We start from the raw sequence: 21,091 nt of genomic DNA, 5'->3' as shown, positions 1-21,091 counted from the left end.
ACTCCTTGATGTTGTTGTCATTTCAGCCATAGAAGCAGCATAAAGGTAGACCCAAGTGTAGCTGCCATTTCTCCTATACCTGGGAAACAGAGAGACAAGGGTACGTTCTGCAGAAGACTTTGGAGGATGAGGCCTCACTGGAGGAGCCATTAAAATGTCCAAATGATATACAGTACAATAATTATCAGTGTTCGCATCAGCACATGCCGATATGCTATTATAAAAGATAACAATGTTTCTACATGTGTTCTGGAACTGAGCAAACAATGGTCTGATTGATTTTACAACACGTGAAATAACGTAAGAGTCTTTATTGGAAATTATGGATGTTATCTTTATCTTTCTCAATTTTACATTCTTAAATGTACGTGTAACATGATACAGTTGAAAATGTGAGATGCTATGTAACATGTAGTACATGACAACACAGATAGTTTTGCAGTAGGGCTGCGTTTCAGTCCAGTTCGTGCTTGACTGTTGGATTCAGAAGGAAGGCAGAGTCACTTGTTTTTCCAACGTGTCTTCTGCACATTCATACCTGCCTCCCCAAGTCAACAATGACTACGATTCAATAGTCCAATGGTTTTGCCTGCAGTAGAGATGGGTTGATCAGGTAGTTGTTCAAGGCCAAAGATGATGCAGCAGTCAGTGCTAATGCAGGGTGTTCCCTCCTGCAACAAACCACACAAGATATGAAGTACATCACAATGACAAATTCATAAATGTGAATGCATTACTGAAAGAAATACATTATGAGAATGAAAATATAGGACGAATAATGAGCGGATTTCTTCGAAACAAGTAGACTGCAAAAAAGGTTAAGTCACTGTACGGTGAAAGTCTTTGGTTCCAATTATGAATATTTTTTTTTGAAAACATTTTGGAAGTTGTGTCGACTGTTGAAGCCCATATTGGTTGGTGAGTCCATGATCTCTCTCAGTTTTCGTGACCCAGTCCCATGAAAGGAAAACAAAAAATGCACTACTTTCATTTGCGGTGCATCCATTGGCAACATAGTTTCGAGTTGTAGTCTTCCTCCTTCTGTTGTCTCAGATGATTTAACGTAAGCTATAATGTTGTGTTCTGGGTCACAAAATTAGCTACCTAAACCTTGCTACCAAAATGTATGACAGCCATGAGTTTGGCTCACGGCCCACACTGATAGAACAGTACTTCCAAACCTTCCAATGGAGCCCCACACTCGAGGAGCCCACCCATCCAAGAGGCTTGGACTGCAATCAAATGAAGTCACAATGAAGGAGGAACTGCAAAGCTCTCAGTGAGAGAGAGAGAGAAGATAACGCTACACAAAGGAAAGAAGGCACAAAGAAGAACGATTACACACATTTAAATCTCATTAAAATTACCTTGAGTTTGAGGACTATGCAATTTCAGCCTGGATGAGATCCAGAAGCTTGAGAGCACCCATTCATTGAAAACATGAATTTCAATTCCAGGTGTTGGGTCTGTGAAACTCTGCTCTGATCAGACATTCATCTCATCTTCTTAGAATAGTGAGTGCACTGATCAAACAGCATTCATGAGGGTGAAATTATAATACATAATAGTAGATAATAATGGAAAATATATGACACAATATTCATACATTTTTGCATAAAAATGGAGTCACATACAAATGTTCCTATTTTGCAGACACTTGTAGCTCACCTTCGATGCCATATATGGAGCCGGTCACATGCTTTGGATGCCATTCTTTGCTGGCTCCCAGTCTGCAGGGCTCACTTCGTGGACATCATAGGAACTGATTTTGAAGAATTGGCCATCTCGTATTTTAGGCTTTGTTGCCGGAAGTGACAGCCCAAGAAGAAGCCAGGATCCAGGACTCAAGAATATTTATGGCCTCGTGCTCAGTAATATGATGGATGGCCTGTAAAAGCAGAAAGTCTCAGACATTTCCGGTATGTCTCCTTTTGCCTTGGTCAGAGGTTGTGCGTGATTCCTTATCGTCTTCAACGTTCATCTCAGACTGTGATGGACAGCTCCTCTGGCCACGGCAGACGTTACTCTCTGGTGCTTTGTACCACATTGTCCTGTACGGAGGATGTTCCAGCAGGTTTTGAGCAAATCTCAATCTGAACGTTCTGTTCCCCAAACTGGTGTCGGTCTTATACAGTTTTGTTACTTTTCTGAGGCATAAAATAATCAGTGAAGTCTGAGTCCAAAACCTGAGCAGTGAAATATGTTTGTATTCCAACGGTCTTGCCAATTTTTCTCGCTCTTCCACAGTGGGTGGAATCCTAGAGGGACCGACCAACTTCTCATTGAAATCATCAATAGTAGCTTGAAGCTTTGCCTCCATCTCTTGCCAGCCTGTTGGTAAAAATGTTTGTGGCCAAAGGTTGTGTATCATCACAATCAGATGGTTAGAGAGCGACTGTATGTGTCACGCATTGTTACAACTCAAAAAATAACTGCTATGTTTTGAACAATATATATTGTGTAAACATTTGCTGATGGACAGATGCGACATTTGACCGTAATGACACCTGCCACTCATGAGATCATGGGATCTGCATCATCACTGAGTTCCTGTTGCTCCAGAAGAGCTACTTTTCTATATCTCATTTCATAAAAATACTCTACTTGTGCCAGGCCTTAAAGTACAGTATGAGAAAAATAATCGTTCTCTGGAACAGTTTTATTTTGAGAGTTGACAACGTGCCTGTAAATACTGTATTTGATTAATTGTGACGGTGAATTCTCTGATTTCATCTTCAAATCTAGTTGCTCAGAACCAACAGGAATGCTGGATGTATGGTTGAATGTATTTACTTAAATGGTGTGAAGGGTGAACCGAAATAGCTGAACGGCTCTTGTTCTGGACGTTGTGTACAGACTCATATCAGATGTGTCTGAAAAAAACCCAAAAACAAACCACATATATATATATATATATATATATATATATATATATATATATATATATATATATATATATATATATATATTTATAAAAATATATCAGACAAAATGAAACTACTGCAGTATTTGATGGGTTTAATTGTCACAAAAACCCGACTAAAACAAACGTTGCAGCTTATTAAGGTCACAAACAAGAAATTGTTATGTCTGTGTGGGTGTGAAAGGAAAATGCTCAACCCCATTGCCGTAAATAATGGTGTCACTAAAAGCTGTTGCATAATATGTTTGTTTCTATCCATGCCAAGATCAGCATTCTCGATATCATTAATGTGATTCAGTGCATATTTTGCAACTGCCATCTGAACACAAAGACACAAAAGTTCAGTGAAATAAATTAAACAACAGAACGTTCAATTCAAATAACGTTACTTCTCGTTTATATATATATATATATATATATATATATATATATATATATATATATATATATATATATATATATATATATATATATATATATATATATATATATATAATTTATTTATTTATTTTTTTTAGGAGAACCTCATAGCTGGGGATGGAGCAGTGACTTCATGTTGGACCCAGAGATCCCAACACCAAAGTTCTGAGCTTCACACAGATATTAAATGCTTTCAGCTCAGGCTGATTCTCGAGAGCTCATCTATTTTATATAAGAAACCCTCCGACTATGTGAGCTTTAATGATGACACATCTACCCTCAAGTGGTATTGGTCACAAGTTTGGCTGGAGGTGTTGTGAGGCATCAGAGTGAAACAGGCAGGCCTGTCTATCTGTTTCAGCCTGATGTACGTGAAATACCTCGGAATCAGCTCGAGGGTATCTTTGAAAATATACAGCACACTTTGGAGTGATGGACGTACACATCAGTTCAAAGATCAGAGCCAACAGTGAGTGAGCAAAGCCAAGTGTTTTGCACCATAATCTACCCTTCGATTCAAGTTCACAAACGCTTTTAAACATGTGTAGTGGCTTTTACGCTTATGAGTACAGTCACATCATTAGGCATGGTACATTCTTGTGTCTTTGACTGAGTCAAAGCATTGGCCAAAAGTTCAGGTCCGCACTGAAAGAAACATCCAGGCATCCTTCCAAACTGGGATTCAGAAAGGTAGTCAGGGTTGAAGTGTCACTAGTACGCCTTAGAAACAATGCATAAAAATTCAGTGTAAAATGATCGTCTCCATAGAAGATGAAATATCGTTCTGCTGAATTACAACGGTCAGTAAGTGTAAACGTAGTTCAAAGTGGTAGAAATTCCGAGTCGAGTCACACAAAGTGAGAACCAGACACAATCCTGTGGCGTCACCAGATCTTGTCGGCGCACCATGAGAATGCATGTAAATAAGTGCTTCAGCTGCAGTTGCAGAGGAGAAATGGCAAACCCTTGCATGACAGCTGGATGTTCTAACCATGCTCTGTTCTTCTCACCAAAAGATGAAGAGAGTCATAAGTAACAGGCAAAGCAAGAGTAAAGAATGAGAGTAGCTGCCATGTGTATGTCCACGTTTGCTTCTAACAGCTTTTGATTATTAAGTTTTGAGCTGCTAAGTTTTACATTACATTTATGTTACAGTTCAGTGTTGCTGTTGTCCGTCCATCTCTGATTTGTTCAGTCACAGCATCCTCGCGCAATAGTCCGAGTCGTTCACAATGACGTGGTTGGAGTAAAGAACAAGTGATTCATTTACACGAACCTGCTCTTCTGCCTCAAAAACCAACACATCCCTCATCATTCGCTCCGTTCACCGCTTCAGTGCACTGCTCAGCGATGTTTAAAAATGGTATGGTTCGAATAATTTTAATTAAGCATAGACTGTTTCTGTCCTGCTGGTATCTATTTTCCTTATTGTGTCATGGGTGTTAACTCATTTAGCTGTTCTGGATTGAGAGTTAGATAGATAGCTAGACAGACAGACAGACAGACAGACAGACAGACAGACAGATAGATAGATAGATAGATGGATACATACTGTAGATATATAGATAGATAGATAGATGGATACATACTGTAGATATATAGATAGATAGATAGATAGATAGATAGATAGATAGATAGATAGATAGACGGACGGATGGACGGACGGACGGACGGAGGCAGACAGACAGACAGACAGACAGACAGACAGATAGATAGATTGATAGATAGATAGATAGATAGATAGATGATAGATAGATAGATAGATAGATAGATGGATACATACTGTAGATAGATAGATAGATGGATAGATAGATAGATAGATAGATAGATAGATAGATAGATAGATAGATGGATAGATAGATAGATAGATAGATAGATAGATAGATAGATAGACGGACGAACGGACGGACGGAAGGACGGACGGACGGACGGAGGCAGACAGATAGATAGATAGACAGACAGACAGATAGATAGATAGATTGATAGATAGATGCTATCATTTATCAGACATACTGACTCCATATTTGACTTCAATTACTGAGCTGACTTCACTCGCAGATACAAACAACAAAAAGAGACGAAGAAATGTAGCCAGCTAAAGCGGTCTCCATGGTAACAAGCCACAGAGGCATTAATTGTGACATCTGGAAACACAACAACTCTCTGAGCTTTGTTAATGCCACGATTCAAGCCTGAAGTTTAAATGTGCTATGTAGAGCTGATTGGCAAATTGGGGCTGAAATGCTACACGATCACGGCAAAAGCATGTGTGGGAGAGTTAATGGAGAAAGCACGACGTCAGGATATGTGATGGTTAAGGGCTTTAAAAGGCAGACATGTCGCAATCTGAATAATAAAAAGCAAGGTCTCATACAGTGTGATTGGGGCAGGCGTTTTTTATGTTAATGTTTACGTAGGCGCATAGAAGAAATAAATAAATAAAATAACCTGAGACAGTTGGTGAAGCAACAGGGTTCGAACAATAAAGGGAGCACAGAGAGTGGAAAGTGGCGTCATCTGGGAGTCTCCATGCTCATTTAAGCCTCATTCTAACTTTGTTATTTCACAGGCTGGATCAATTCAGAGCTTCTCATACTGTCATTGGCCGGATTTCTGAAGCAAGAATCATGTTCACATCATAATATGTGCATTAGGGGAGAACTAGAGCAGCGAGATGTATAGTAGACAGTTTAGTATTACTATAATTATTCAATAAATATGTACCAAAAAACAAAAATTTTGGGCCCCCAGTATAGTCCAGGGTGTATAGTGTGACAAAACAGTTAAAAAAAACAAGAAGCAGCTTTGAAATATCCCACATCGTTTTCCGCCACATGTTATCAGAAATTCATCATTGGGAAAGTTTGGGTGCAGTGTTTATTGAGTGGAACTGGAAGACCAGGATTTTGTTGAAGGATTTTTTTTTCCCTTTTTTCATTTTTTTATACATATTTAGTCTGTCAAATTGTTTAAAATTGGACAGCCAAGCATCAATAAGACTTATTACATCCATGATATACATATTGTTTGTCGTGATACAATAAAAATGAAGTTGGATTCTAAAGATGTCTCACGATGGGATTTGAAACTGAACACATAAGCAGAAAATCTCCGCCCTCATGGGAACATTGTCACATCACATTTCATATTCTCATACACAATTGCTTTGTTTGAACCTACCCTTGTGGTTTTATTTCCATTCTGCCAAAATAACTGTATGAATTCTATCTGTTTTATTCAGTTACACAATGCATCATTAACAAAAGGCGTCATCAGGCTTAAGAAACCTTTAAACCAGACATGTCAATTCAAAAAGGTTACGGGCAAAATGTTCAACACAGACCAAGATCTGGAAAATAAAGAATAAACATTCACTGTTCCATTACACATTTTATTCCATCTGAATACATTTTTTTTTCAGTATTTGTGACATCGCTGTCAAGACCATATCAAGACCAGAGCATACAGAGACAAAGGGCAAGACCATGACTTTGAGGTCCAGAGACTGAGTCAAGACCAAGGCCAATGAGGAGGGCGAGACCAAGCTCAAAACTAAACTGTATAAAGAATATAGAATCAAAAGTCTCATAGAGACATACAGACACATACATTTATTTCCTGCAGAAAAAAAAAACAGTCAAGATAAATCAAGAACAGAAATGCTATCATTGGCGCAAACTAGTAGTTAGTTCTGTATTCAGTTTGGTCTTGGCTCTACTTGGTCTGGGGCCCTCGAAGTCTTGATTTGGTCTCGACTACAACGTGATTCTCAAATACTGGAAAAATGTATTCAGATTGAATAAAATGTGACATGGGACAGTGGATGTTTACTTCAAAGATGAATAAAACACAGAGTATCTTTGGCTCGACATGGATGGAAACAAACTTGGTGGGGCAGTTTGAGCCTCCTTCCATTGAGTTTGACACATGCTTTATATAAAAATCTTATCAAATTCTTGAAATGTGTGTCCTCTACTTCATCAAATACGGAGACTTTTTATCTTAGTTTTCTGTCTGTTAGACTGATGCTGCTAATGTAGAAGTGTATAGGAAGTAGTCTGAGAAAACATATTGGTTCGGGTATACCGTGTCTTCCCCCCTGTAGTTTCCATCTGCTATTGATCGAGGTCAGAAAAATGTTGAAACAGTGTTTGCCTGAAACCCCAAACGGCTCCAGTGGAGCTGCTTGGTAGCAACAGATCCATGTGGTTGTACTGGCTGGTTTCCAGGGTGGATGCGGAGGATTGAGAAATAACAGTGTTTCCCTTCAAAATGAAGGCTTCTTCTCATGTACCTGAACTGAATTACCTATTTAAGTTATGTTTCCACAGCACATGCTAAACACCATTCTCAATTATTTAAACAGTTTCCATGAATCCCATAGCATCGTTTCTGTCAACAACGGCTTCTCAGGAAGGAAAACAACTTTCAACAGGCTGAGTTGTCAGTTTTGTTGATGGCAAAGACATTGGAGGAGAATGAATTTGGTTTGTGGATGGATGTTTATGGATTACCAGTCAAACATTCTGCTGATTCCCTGTTCAGGTTTGATGCCCGATGCATCAGGAGTGCTGCTGCAGCGTTTGCCAATAGTGCAATCGACTTCCAGTCTGCACTTGACCCATCTTTTTCGGCACATGACACATCTGCAAGGCTCGAACTGCATGATAAAAACATTGTTTTTCAGATTGACATGTGATTACCGTTTCCCTGCAGTAGAATCATCTGTCTTTAGATAATCGTGTGTCATATCCAAACCAATCAGGTGATAAAGAAATATGAATAAAACAGGAGGAAAACCGAAAAAAAGCATCCTTTCTCTTGAAGTAGTGGAGACAGGCTGCAGCACAATGGTGAACTGACCTAGTGCAATGATAACTGAGGACTGAGTTAAAGAATGAGAATTTAATTTTTTGCCTTGGTCAGTGGGGAGCTGAGAAAGTGCTGAGAAAAGAATAAAATAAAATAAAATAAATAAATAGAAATAAAAAAAATAAAATACAAATGCAAATAAATAATAGTAATAAAATAAAATAAACAAATAACAACAAGGCTGTTCACGAATTCAACAGTCTGATGGCCGAGGGGAAGAAGCTGTTCCTGTGACGGGAGGTTCTGGTCTGGATGGACCGCAGCCTCCTGCCAGAGGGAAGAGGAACAAACTGTCCATGTCCAGGATGAGAAGGGTCGGCTCTGATCCGACCTGCAGGTCTCTGGGTCCTGGAGACATACAGGTCCTGAAGAGTTGGCAGGCTACAACCCATCACCTTCTCAGCAGAACGTACGATGCGCTGCAGTCGGCTCTTGTCCCTGGAGGTGGCGCTGTTGTACCAGACAGTGATAGAGGAGGTGAGGATGGACTGGATGATGGCCGTGTAGAACTCCACCAACTTCGTCGGCAGTCATAGTTTTCGTAGCTGCCTCAAGAAGAACATTCTCCGCTGGGCCTTCCTGATGAGGGACCTGATGGTTGGCTCCCATTTGAGGTCCTTGGTGATGGTGGTTCCTAGGAAGCAGAAGGAGTCCACAATAGGAATGGACGAACCAGCCAACATGAGAGGGGACAGAGAAACTGTTACTCTCCTGAAGTCTATGACCATCTCCACTGTCTTCTGGGCGTTGAGCTCCAGGTTGTTGTGGCTGCACCAGGACACCAGCCGCTCCACCTCCCTCCTGTAAGCAGACTCATCTCCATCTGAGATGAGCCCGATGATGGTGGTGTCATCCATCTAATGGTGTAGAATTTTCTATGAGAGCAGGTGTGGAGAAAATGAAACCATATCAGCAACAGTCAACAATGCCACTGTTAGTTCCGATTTTCTTACGGATCACATGGTATATCCTCTCCCACCTTCCACACCAGGAGTCCAAAACTGCCAGACTTATTTTGAATGCTGCCTGCGAAAGCTGAGGCAAACATGCTGATGCGAAACCAAGCTTAACATGGCTCCTGACCTTTACGTAATTACCCGTAGAGTTTTCAGCCTCTCGAAAGCCGGCTGCCTTTGAAGCCCTGGGAGAGAAGCGCTTCTCCCAAACATGCACATCTGGAGGAAAGCACTGCAAAGCTGATGTGGCATGTGTTCACAACCCCCACGTCCTTAGAAAAACCTCGGTTCTTGTACTCATATGCTGAGGGTGATGGTCTGATTTACAGCATGAAACGCTGATGCAGAGTTTGTATTTCAAAAGTCTGAAATATGATATAAGGCTGAATAGCTCCTATTAAATGAGGAAAAAGAAAGGTTGCCAATGATGTTTGAACTTGTTGATTGTTATTAAATGTTGCTACGGAGAACATTTCAGGAAGGAAATTATCATGTAGTATGTATATTGACTGGCTTTTCCATAGTGGCGAAGAAAGGCTTTGAGTCAACTGCTTCTGTCATAAATTACAATAACAAAATATGTAAGTTCATGTCTCTATATGCTGATAATATAATTTAGAATAATGGAACTGTTAATGATGGGTTGATGAGGCTTTGTAAAACAGTGTCCTCATTTTCTGAGGCCATCAGGTGGCGCTGGGGCAACATCTTTTTATAAGCCATGCTGCAATTCAATTGACACAAAGAAAACTTGATAAGGAGAATTTTCACTGGCTCAAAACCATATGCTGTGTTGCCACTTCAAAGAATGGACTTGTGTTGACAGTGAGTCAGCCATGTGTGGAAATACAGAAATAAAACAGGTTAACCTCTGCCAGTCAGTGGAAACAACCCTTTACTTTGCAAGCAGGGCAGAATGTCACATGCAGCTTACACTGTGATGTGTATACCACGCATAGAAACACAAAGTCACATGCAAAGGATGAAGTGAAGAGGAAGTCTACACAGATGGTTCTTGGCATCAGCAGTGGAGAGTCGAAAGCATCCTTTTCAATCCTGAAAATGTATTGCACTACTCCACCTGAAGCATGTCACTCGTTTCAATTGCCACCAAAGGTGTGGAAGCGTCCCATTTACCCTGGTGTGAGTGGACAAGCCGTTGACAAGTCATGACAAAGACATCAGATTGTACCTCTTAATTCGAGCCAAGTCTGGAATACAATGTTGCCGACATCAGTTCAGTTCAAGCGGTGGTCCGTCCAGTGGTGAATGAATCAGTCTGGAAATGATTTTCTATTGAAAAGCTCCGTCTCAATAAGTCTGATCTAAGAATATAATCCAATTCAGATCAGACCATTTGCCTCGAGTAAATATATGTGGCTGAGCAGGCGAGGCTTGAATCACGTGTTGATGTTTGCCGATGACATACAAGCTCCTCTGGACCCTCATCAACGCTAATGCAAGTCGACATGATCCACATCGTATCCTGATGCCGAGGCCCATGCAATTATTCCTTGGGATACATTCATATACATAATCCAATTAGATATGTCTCCATGATGACTGTTTTTCTTTCCTGATGAAATACAGGGATTATATTAGCGGTTGAACAAGCTCTAAGCCAAAATAAAACACATTCAGAAATGTTCATCTTTTTTTTTTCAGTGTGGAAATGAGACCCTCATCCGTGACTAAGCTGTGTTTGTAATGTAACACCGCCCCACCAACCTGCGGCAGATAAGAACGCGCACACTGTACGCGGCGATGTGCGCATACAAGGGTAAACAGTAGCTGCTTACACATACATCTCATTACTTAGAGTGAGTTAGTGATGTGTCCTTGGCTCATCCGCATGTCAGTTCGGCTCAGCCTCCGTTTGTTTTCCCATGCCCACTCGAGACCCCGCATTGACAATGGGTTACTTATTATCGCTCGAAAACAACGCCATATGCTTTGATGTGCACCGCAGCGGGACGCCACAGCCATTTGAAAGACACTGTCATGGCGGGATTTGTTGAAGGGGATCAATAATGGACAACACACGGGCAGAATTTAAAATGGCCCCAGCAAAGTTTAAAGGAACAGGCACAACCTACTTTGTTCACCAACAAAACATTGTCCTCCATTGGCTAAAGTTTTTCCACTAACCATTGTAAAATGTAGTCAAACTTCTGAAATAAACATTAAACTGTAGGAGGAAGGACATCCATGTGTGGAGAACAATGAGACCAGGACATGTCAAAAGTATTCAATTAAGAGCATACATTTCAAACCGGTTGGAGGTGGGGGACCAGAAAAATAGCTAGCCTAAAGACCCTCAAGAGAAAAATCAATCCACTGACTGCCCTACTTAACAGGTTCTGTTGATGGTGTGCATGGACAGAAATTCTCAGTGTGTTGGCCCACAAGACCTGTCAGATGCAGCCTGATGTGAAGCAGTGAGGATGAGCATTGATTTTTCTAAATCAGACACTGGTTCTGCGGAAGAAGGGTGGGATGTCTTGCCCAGGTTGCGGGAGAGGTGGGGAAGTTCGAGTATCTTGGGCTCCTCTTTACGACTGAGAAAGAAAAATGCAGAACGAGATCAACAGAAAGAACAGCGCAGAGTTGTTTCATGACGATGAAAGTGCACAATCAAAAGCAAAGCTCTTGTTTTACAAGTCGACATGGTGCTGACACGATTACCTAACCTGAGACCAGAACGTACAGAGACGTAGGTGCAGAAACCATACTTTAAGGCCCCAAAACCAAGACCAATGAAGGATGAGACCAAGACAGAGAGCAAACAGTTGGTTCCAAAGAATAGACTACTGTTTCTTTCGCAGTAAAAATTGTGTCTACATGACAGATGGACTTGCTTCTGTAATGTGATGCATCTGTAAAGTGTCTTCTGTGTGGCTTTGTTCCTGGTCTTGGTGTCTACTCGGTCCCGTCCCTAAAAGTTTTGGACTTGGTCTCTGCATGCTCTTGTCTCAGTCTTGGGTTTGAGGATCTTCTGATATCACGGTATTCCTACTTTCGATTGAAGGAGGTCTCGTGAGCTACCCACATGTCTCAGAGTCAGGAGTTCACCTATCTAGCTATCTATCTATCTGTATATATTTTTTCTTCACTTCTTGTACGAGTAAACCAGAGCTTTACAATTATTTTTAGAAAACAATTCAGTTCATCTTGCCACCTGCCATATCAGAGTAATGAAAAGAAGATTCTCAGTACTATTTTGAATCCTGTTTTTCTTAAACCCATTTGGAAAAAAAATAAATAAATAAAATGTTGAAATTATTTGCCAAAACTCTTTCAGGGTAATGCATTATCAAGAACTAGTGTAGCTGGAGCGAAGAATACTTTGGGGAGTTTGGGCGTCTTCGCTCAGGCTGCTGCCTCCGCAACCCAACATTAGACAACAGGTTAGTACATATATTTTCATGCTTATGCAGCTTCCTGACTGAACTCAGTCAAAATAATATCTACCTGCCAGGTAATAGTAAATAAACCATTGTCTATCAACAGATCAACCTCATATGTTAAAGGTGTAGTGAGAGCTTTATTCTTCAGAGCATATGTTTTTGTTCTTTTCACAATAACAATGTACCTACACCCACTAGTCTTGCTGCAACATGAAAATTCATCTGTTTTCTTCTCAATGCTCTGCCTTGACTATTCACTTGTTTTTTCCAAGTTATTCTCATATACAGACATCAAAGTCTGGGATTGTTTCATATGTTCAACAGGATGAAATGGCAGATATTGCACACTAGACTCACGCAAAAAAATAAACAAATACAAACTAATACATTGTTCATGTTGCCTTGTGAAATATACACAAGATGCCACTTTGTTCTGCGATTTTACATGGCATGCGATGAACTTAAAGACTGGTGTCCATCGCAAGCCCCATCAACTTGTGCTGGAGCTCCAGCCCGGCTCCTTGCATTCGTGCAACAGTGTGTTGTGCTGCTTCTCCACAATCAAAAATGATGTCACGCACAGAGAGGATATTTAACACAGCTGATCATTTCTTCGGTTTATCCCAGCTGCAGATGCAGGGGATGGGAGAGGGGGTGCAGCTCATCCCTCTCGAGCTGATGTAACGGTCCAAACTAAGTGAGCTTTATCACCAATTAATTGGGAAAATGCTTATCTGACGACCCCCCCCCCCCCCCCTTTTTTTTTTTTACCTCAGCGAATCTATTTTTGCTGAACATTATGAAAGAGAAAAAAAAAGGAACGCCACGCACACATGCGCATATAGGCTCAGACACTGACGCATCGTTTGTTGTATAGTTTTTTTTTCCTCCGTTTTTGTGCAGGACTGAGGACGCCTGTCGCAGATAATTGTTTTTACCGCATTCAACAGTGTTTTCAAAGCATGGGGCACGGAGAGTCACGGCAGTGGGAGCGGAGGAGAGATGAAAGTATCGTCCCCCGTGGATGGGAGTAATTGCGGCTATTGAACGGAGACATTATGATGTTATATCTCAACGCTGTTTTCCCCGCCGCCAGTTTGGACACTTGTCACGGAGAAGCTGGTGAGCTGGGAGCCTTAAACGTGACCAGTCGGGAGTATATACATATTTAGAGCTTTGCATTGATTTTTTTTTTCTTTTTTTCTCGCACTCCACTCGCAGCATTCCCTCAGTTTAGTCGACGGATTCCTGCCATCGCGTCTCAGCAGAGAGTGTCAGATCTTTCCTGGAGCACCGCGCTAGAATGAACACACTGTCTGCTTTGGTCTTTTTTGTCGTTCCCGAATCGCCAGGGAGGGAACCGGCACGGAGCAACCGATCCAAATCACCGGCGGAGGAGAGAGGGGATACGGCTTGTGCGCAGCGGCGCATTCGACACTGACTTTTCGGCGCAGGGGTGTGAATTCAGCACCAGAGAAACGGAGAGCTCTTTATTGTCGCGCTCTATCTTTGCCAAGGTCAGTCAGATTAACTGTACAAAAGATGTCTCAGACTCTACAGATGCCTGTTTTTGATCGTTATCACGGAATTCGGAGATTTCTGTCGATGCATTGAGACGTGCGCATTTTCCAAAGCGCGGAGTCTGGACACAGACGCAGCATGGATGTATGAGGAAGGACTTGAAAGCCTTAATTTTTTTTTGACACAACTTCCCTCTTTCTTTCTTTTTTTTCTTTTTTTTCCCCTCCTCTACCAATGATGACCAAATTCACTGCTCATATGTCTTAAAACCGGGAATGGTTTGTTAAAAGAAAATGCTGCTTTGGATAGTCCTGCTGAATGCGGCTCTTTGTGTTGCCAGTGGGAATGTGACAAGGGACGTTTGTAAGGAGCAGATATGCTCTTGCAACGAGATCGAAGGCGACCTGCACATAGACTGTGAAAAAAGGAGCTTCACGACGCTGCAGCAATTGACTGGTCCAAGTTCACAGTTTTACCACTTACTCCTGCATGGAAATTCTCTGTCCAGACTATTCCCGAATGAATTTGCAAACTTTTACAATGCGGTGAGCCTGCATTTGGAGAACAATGGTTTGCACGACATCGTCCCGGGCGCCTTCCTCGGACTCCAGCTGGTCAAGCGGCTTCACATCAACAACAATAAGATCAGATCGTTCAGAAAAAGCACCTTTCTGGGCTTAGATGACTTGGAGTACCTCCAAGCTGATTTTAATCTGCTGAGGGATGTAGACCCTGCTGTTTTCAGGGATCTAAATAAACTCGAGGTGTTGATACTCAATGATAACCTCATCACTGCAATTCCCATCAACGTGTTCCAACATGTGCCAATAACACATCTTGACTTGAGGGGGAACAGAATCAAGACGTTGCCTTACGAGGGGGTGCTTGAGCAGATACCAGGCATTGCAGAGGTTTTATTGGAGGACAACCCGTGGGACTGCAACTGTGACCTGGTTTCGTTGAAGGAATGGTTGGAGAACATTCCCCAGAATGCACTTATTGGCAGGGTTATTTGTGAGGCTCCTACCAGGCTCCAGGGGAATGACTTGAATGAGACGTCAGAGGCTGATCTGTGTCCTTCGCAAAGTGGTGGCGTTGACATCAGCCTGGTTGCCCCTCCCACACAGGATGAGACCTCGGAGCCGGCAGCGAACCCTCATCCCACGCCTTTCAAGACCAATGGAGATGCCCCAACCCCTGGCAGCCACGGATCAAAGAGCCGCTCTAAATCTCGTGAGAACTGGCAGCTGAAAACAAAACCCACAACTGTGGTGGTCGGCGCGAGCGGGGATCGAGTAAATCTACAAAACATGACATGTCCACAGCCATGCAGCTGTAAATTGGTTGGGTCCAGGCAGGGACTCGGGGTCAACTGTGAGGGTAAGAAGCTCGAAAGCCTCTCCAGCCTAAAGCCAAGACCTTTGGCCGCTCACGAATTGAACATGAGAAACAACAACATCCACGCTATAAAGAAGAACCAGCTGGTAGGTTACGCCAGCCTGAACCTGCTGGATCTTGGAGGGAACAACATAAAGATGATTGACAACAGCACGTTCCAGAACCAAAGTGAACTCAGGTGGCTCTACATGGATAAGAACTACCTGGATACACTGATAGCGGAGATGTTTGTGGGACTCGTCAATGTGGAATATCTCAGTTTGGAATACAATGACATTCAGCTCATCGTAGCTGGCGCGTTCAGTCCCATGCCCAACCTGAGGGTGTTGTTCCTGAACAACAACCTTCTGAAAGCTTTGCCTGTAGACGCTTTCCTTGGGATTTCTTTATCCAAGATTAGTCTTCATAACAATTACTTTCCCTATCTCCCCGTGGCTGGTGTGTTGGACCAGCTCAATTCAATCATACAGATCGATTTACACGGGAACCCGTGGGATTGTTCATGCAACATTGTCCCCTTCAAGCAGTGGACGGAGAAGCTCGGGGCCGACGTAATCGTGAGTGACCTCAATTGTGAGTCACCGGAAGAGTTCTGGAAACAAGACTTCCGCTATGTTCGGAATGATCTAATGTGCCCAAAACTCTATGACCGAATGTCCCCTACATCCCACTCCAAAAACAACACTTTCACGCTCGATCCTGGGACGCGCTCAAACTCCTACCTGGAGCCAAACAGGGTCTCCATCTCAGTGCTTGTTCCCGGTTTGCTGCTGGTGTTTGTCACGTCTGCTTTCACTGTGGTGGGGATGCTTGTGTTCATCCTGCGTAATCGCAAACGCTCAAAGCGAAGGGACGGAAACTCATCTGCCTCAGAGATCAATTCCTTACAAACAGTTTGCGACTCTTCATACTGGCACAGTGGGCCTTATCATGCTGACGGGGGCGCACATCGGGTCTTTGACTGCACCACACACCTCTCCGCCACAAACGATGCATAAAGGAAAACACTAATCCCGCACCAGGCTGGAATACAGACACCTACAGACATAAATAACCGCTGGATAAAGTGACATATTTTTGAACCTGCTCTGTAATATATGTAAATGACAAACCCCTCTCGGCTAAATACCTTCCCTCCCTCCGTCCTTTCTGTCTTGCTATTTGCCGCAATCGGACTACGGATCTGTTTGAGACAGCAAGGGGGAGGAAGAAGGGAGACGTGTGTGTGCGAGTGCGTGTGTGTGTGTGCAAGAGACAGAGAGAGAGAGAGAGAGAGCTGCAGACTGAGCCGGATCCAGGACCCGGGAAATGGTGCACGAACGCATGAATGTAAATGTAAATACTGGGACCGATGTATCATAATCTGCATGAAGATATTTCGCATGGTTTCAACACACACACAAGACGGCGAGGAACCATAACCACCATAACCAACAACCCTTTTCATGTTAAACCTATATATAGATATTAATAATTATATATGACTATTACAAAAGTGCCATTTCTCTATTTTTTGTGAACCTGCGGTTAGGATTTGTATTTGTTGTTTTAAAGAGATAAGGAAAAAAAAAATCTTGATTGATGGACATGAAGCTGTCAGTGCATGTTCTTTTTTCATTTGTTATCATTTGATTGTCGATAAATATTGGGGTTATTTATACTAGATGGTGCAGATGAAACCCACTGTCTGCGCGCTTTTCATCTACTTTCTGAATGTAAAACTGTGTTACTTTATGGTGTGCCAATTGTTGACTTTCAGATATCCAGAAACGCAGATGAGCATGACCAACTACTGTCACTCAGATGCTGCGACGTCAATGTAGCTAAAATAACAGTTCTGTGGTTTTTATTTCTGTGTGTGTCGATGAAATATAGCTTGCTTTCAGCGTGAGAGGGTGTGAGAAAAGATTCTAAAATGGGGGGTTTATACCATCATATTTTTTCAACAACAGCTATATTTCAATCTATGTAAACCGTGCAAGTAGACTGGTTGTAAAGTAGAATGCTTTTTTTTATGTGAGAAAAAAAAACATTCTTTTCAGACAAAAAAGCTAATGGCTACTGCTCAGTCTCATCCTGTTGTGAGCTTTTGTATAGCCATCTGAATTGGTCCAAATTAAAGAAAAGACATGGTATTTGTTAAAACAAATAAATAATAACTAGGTTGCTTTGGGCAAGAATTGTTTCAATTGATCAAAGGAAACATGTCACAAGCTAGTGCTACATTAACAGTGTAACTGTTTGATGTCCTATTCATGACACTACTTTGCTATTTGTGAAAATGGCTACTTAAATCTTTGTCTCAAAATTAAAAAGCATCATTGTAGCGCCGCCAGTGTGTCAACAATGTCATTAACTTTACATTAAAGCGGATGTTAAGTGTTTAGAAATGTGGTCATTTCCCCCTGTTAAAGAGCCACAACACAAGAAAAAGATTGTACCATGGCTGCAGACTAAGAATGACAAGGGCATGAGTTGCTGGGCCTGCTTTAGCCTCATTGCTTAAACATTATCAGGGTTTGGTACAAAAGCTGATTCAGGATTGGGGTGTACTTCCATTAGCTTTCTCTCCCTACACATGGTCAGCAGCTTCTAATAGAATACAGGCTGTGTAGGGTAGTGAGAAGCAAACATTCGTGTTGATATTAGGTTGGAAACAGATTGGAATAAAAGCAGTCATGACACAGGCTGTATTTCAATTCCTTCTTTTGCTTTAATATTTCAAGGGAGTCAGATGAGGAAGAGCCATATCCCCAGCACAGTTCCTTAAGTAAGTGAAAACTTTCAAAAATATATTTTCAATCTTCGGGTTCTGTGGTAGATGTGGTCTATTCTGTTCAGGTGATTTAAAAGATTTCCTTTGCGTGGTTGTCTGATACGACTCGCTTTTCAAAATGTTGTGATTCTGTGGTGAAAAATTTGACCGAAATCAGACTCTAAGGTTTTACTTCGGCTCTGCAGAGCAACGCTGTCCATGGTGCTGAATCACCTCCTCTCTTTTGTTTTTTTTTGCCTTTCCACACTAGCTGCCCTGCACATGCACTAGACCTAAGACAAAAAGAGACGCGAGAGCAGTAGCGTGACCATCTGCATTCAAGCGCACACACTCCCCCCGCAGATGAAACCATGTGACCTTGGGGAAGAACATCGCACTAGATCTGTGACAAACAGTCATCATCGCTGATGATCTATTGTTTTATTTTTGTTGGGTTCAGTCACCTTGCTGTCCTCTGTTCTGTTGTTCTGGTTTCTCTCTAGGGGAAGGGAGAATGGGGGCAGGGTGGGAGTCGGGGGTTCTGTGGAGTGTTGTTGTGCCACAGCCCACTGATGATTTGTCTTGGTTTTCAAACACGTGTTTCAGAATTGACATTTATATGCTTTGCAATATTTGACCTGCTTCTATTTTGTTTAATAAAGTGTGGTTGAAATTGAGTGAAAACAGGATCTGGTTGTACAAATGTGATTTCACATCAGGTGTTTTGGTTCGACTGTGCAAATAATATAATACTACTACTACTACTACTACTAATAATAATACCGCTTGATAATGTTTTACCACAGAGAGCTGCAAGGGAGAAAAGGTGCTCAGTCAGTGTACCTTTTAACAAAAAAAAACAGAAAAACTAGATGGCAGTGATTTATTTTTTTCATTTATTTAAATGTGGGGTTCAATGAACATAACAATGGATTGTAGAAATGCAATTTCATTCGCAAAGTATTCGCAAAACCTATTTTTCGCCCTTGAAAGGAGGCACAAAATTCTATAACAAATAGAGAGCTTCATGTATTTTTTATTCTATCTTTCTATTTTTTTTGTGTTGTGTATGTCCTTGCTGAAAGTACTTTCCAACTGTCATTTCCCAAGATGTGGCTGATCAAGGTGCCGCTGCATTTCATTCTGGAAGCTGGAATAGCTAGCCATTGCTTACCACAGGAGGTTGCCAACACGTAAAGGGTATTTTTTTTAGTATACATATGTGGCTGTTTAAAGTATATATTGCACTCCAAATAAAATAAAACAGAGACTCACTGTGCCTTTAAGGGTTTATTTTTGAAACAGAATAATGACTTGTGTGTGATACTCCAGAGAGAGAATGACACATATTCTCTTTGGCTGCACCCTTTGCGGCATTTCTCAGAGTCATCTCATTGGTGAGTCATGGCATGGAATGAAACGACGATACTTCTTGCACAAATAATTGGCTATGATATTCATATAGACTTTACACAGACGTAAGGATTTCTCATTGTCTGTCCTTCTATGGCAAATTTGAGCAGTACAAGATTTTAAAAATATACATGAAATGGAAGATCACCAGTTAGTAAGCTATATTACAAGAAACATAGTTGCCATATTCTCAGTAGCATGTATCATCATGATGCTGCAGAGCTCACGTTTGTAGTCAGTGTATTAGTATTAAGATCACTCTCTGACTTGCAGTAATATTGCAACCTACGATAAGCCACCATTTATTTGTCTGGAAAACAAGGACAAAGTTGCTGTTTACCACCACTTTGATCGGCACTCTCCTGCTTCCTGTTTGCGCTACTGTGAACAAGAATGAATCCGTGATCCCTGAAGGAAAAACAAAACAAAGGGAAATGCTCTTCCGACTCAGCAGTACAATCTGGACGGTCATGTTAGGACATGAAACCACTGTCGAAATTGTTTTTGCGCTCACCTGCTTATTGCTGACCACATGTGTTCCTTTTGGCAAACATGACTCTTCCACAAAAACCTCACTTGTTTTAGAGCCATGGTGTTTCAGCATAAAAAAAATTATATATATATATATATATATATATATATATATATATATATATATATATATATATATATATATATATATATATATATATATATATATATATATATATATATATATATATATATATATATATATATATATATATATATATATATATATATATATATATATATATATATATATATATATATATATATATATATATCTTGAATCTTCTTACTTGGTTGCAATCTGCCATCTTGACCTAACTGCAATTCACACACAGTTTATTTCAAACAAGCTGGATATTGAGTCAAGACATTGGCTCTTCAGCAGCGAGGTTTAAACTGAACAATGCAGATTCCACAACTGGTTGATTTTCTTCCAGAATTTCCCCCACTGCCCCTCTGTGTAAATCCATTAGAGGCTGTTTGGTGTCAGGTGTTGCTCCGCTGTAAATCCTGTGTCAGTACACAACAGCAGGATCTGTTCATTAATGTGTTGGATAATAGCAGTTGGAAGCACAGTGGAGTGAAGAAGCCTGTTTGACACGCTGGGCACACAACACTACAGCACTGCTGTGGCCCTCCACGCTTCCTGTGATAGTCTCCCCCCGAGGAGTGGTGCGTTGATGCAATACTTCCAGCAGGGAGAACATCATCAAGCAACCTCCTAACACTCAGCTTTGCTGAACATGGTTTCGCTGCAGCTGCTGTCAAGGCCATTTCGTTTGAAATATTCAGTCATCGAGGGTCCCAAAAGGGCACGTGGTAAAAAGAAACACATATGTGGCAATTGAATCCTTCACCTGTCTGATGGTGACATCATTCAACAAGCAATGCTTCT

The 21,091-nt window shown here is 41.4% G+C and overlaps 1 protein-coding gene across 1 annotated transcript; it reads left to right on the top strand.

The window, feature by feature from the left end:
* The first annotated feature begins 13,425 nt into the window (after positions 1 to 13,425).
* On the top strand, positions 13,426 to 19,513 carry LOC128752784 (SLIT and NTRK-like protein 1). The gene is made up of 2 exons (XM_053854400.1): positions 13,426 to 13,700; positions 13,800 to 19,513. The coding sequence occupies exon 2, from the start codon at positions 14,393 to 14,395 to the stop codon at positions 16,493 to 16,495; it is 2,103 nt and encodes a 700-aa protein (XP_053710375.1). The 5' UTR covers positions 13,426 to 13,700; positions 13,800 to 14,392; the 3' UTR covers positions 16,496 to 19,513.
* The last annotated feature ends 1,578 nt before the right edge of the window (positions 19,514 to 21,091 follow it).

This window comes from Synchiropus splendidus, chromosome 1, assembly GCF_027744825.2.
Source record: "Synchiropus splendidus isolate RoL2022-P1 chromosome 1, RoL_Sspl_1.0, whole genome shotgun sequence".
In the NCBI taxonomy this organism is placed as follows: Eukaryota; Metazoa; Chordata; class Actinopteri; order Syngnathiformes; family Callionymidae; genus Synchiropus; species Synchiropus splendidus.
This window is presented reverse-complemented; position numbering and strand designations above follow the sequence as displayed.

Coding starts and splice junctions, on each gene's coding strand:
- LOC128752784 (XM_053854400.1), top strand. CDS start 14,393: ATGCTGCTTTGGATAGTCCTGCTGAATGCGGCTCTTTGTGTTGCCAGT.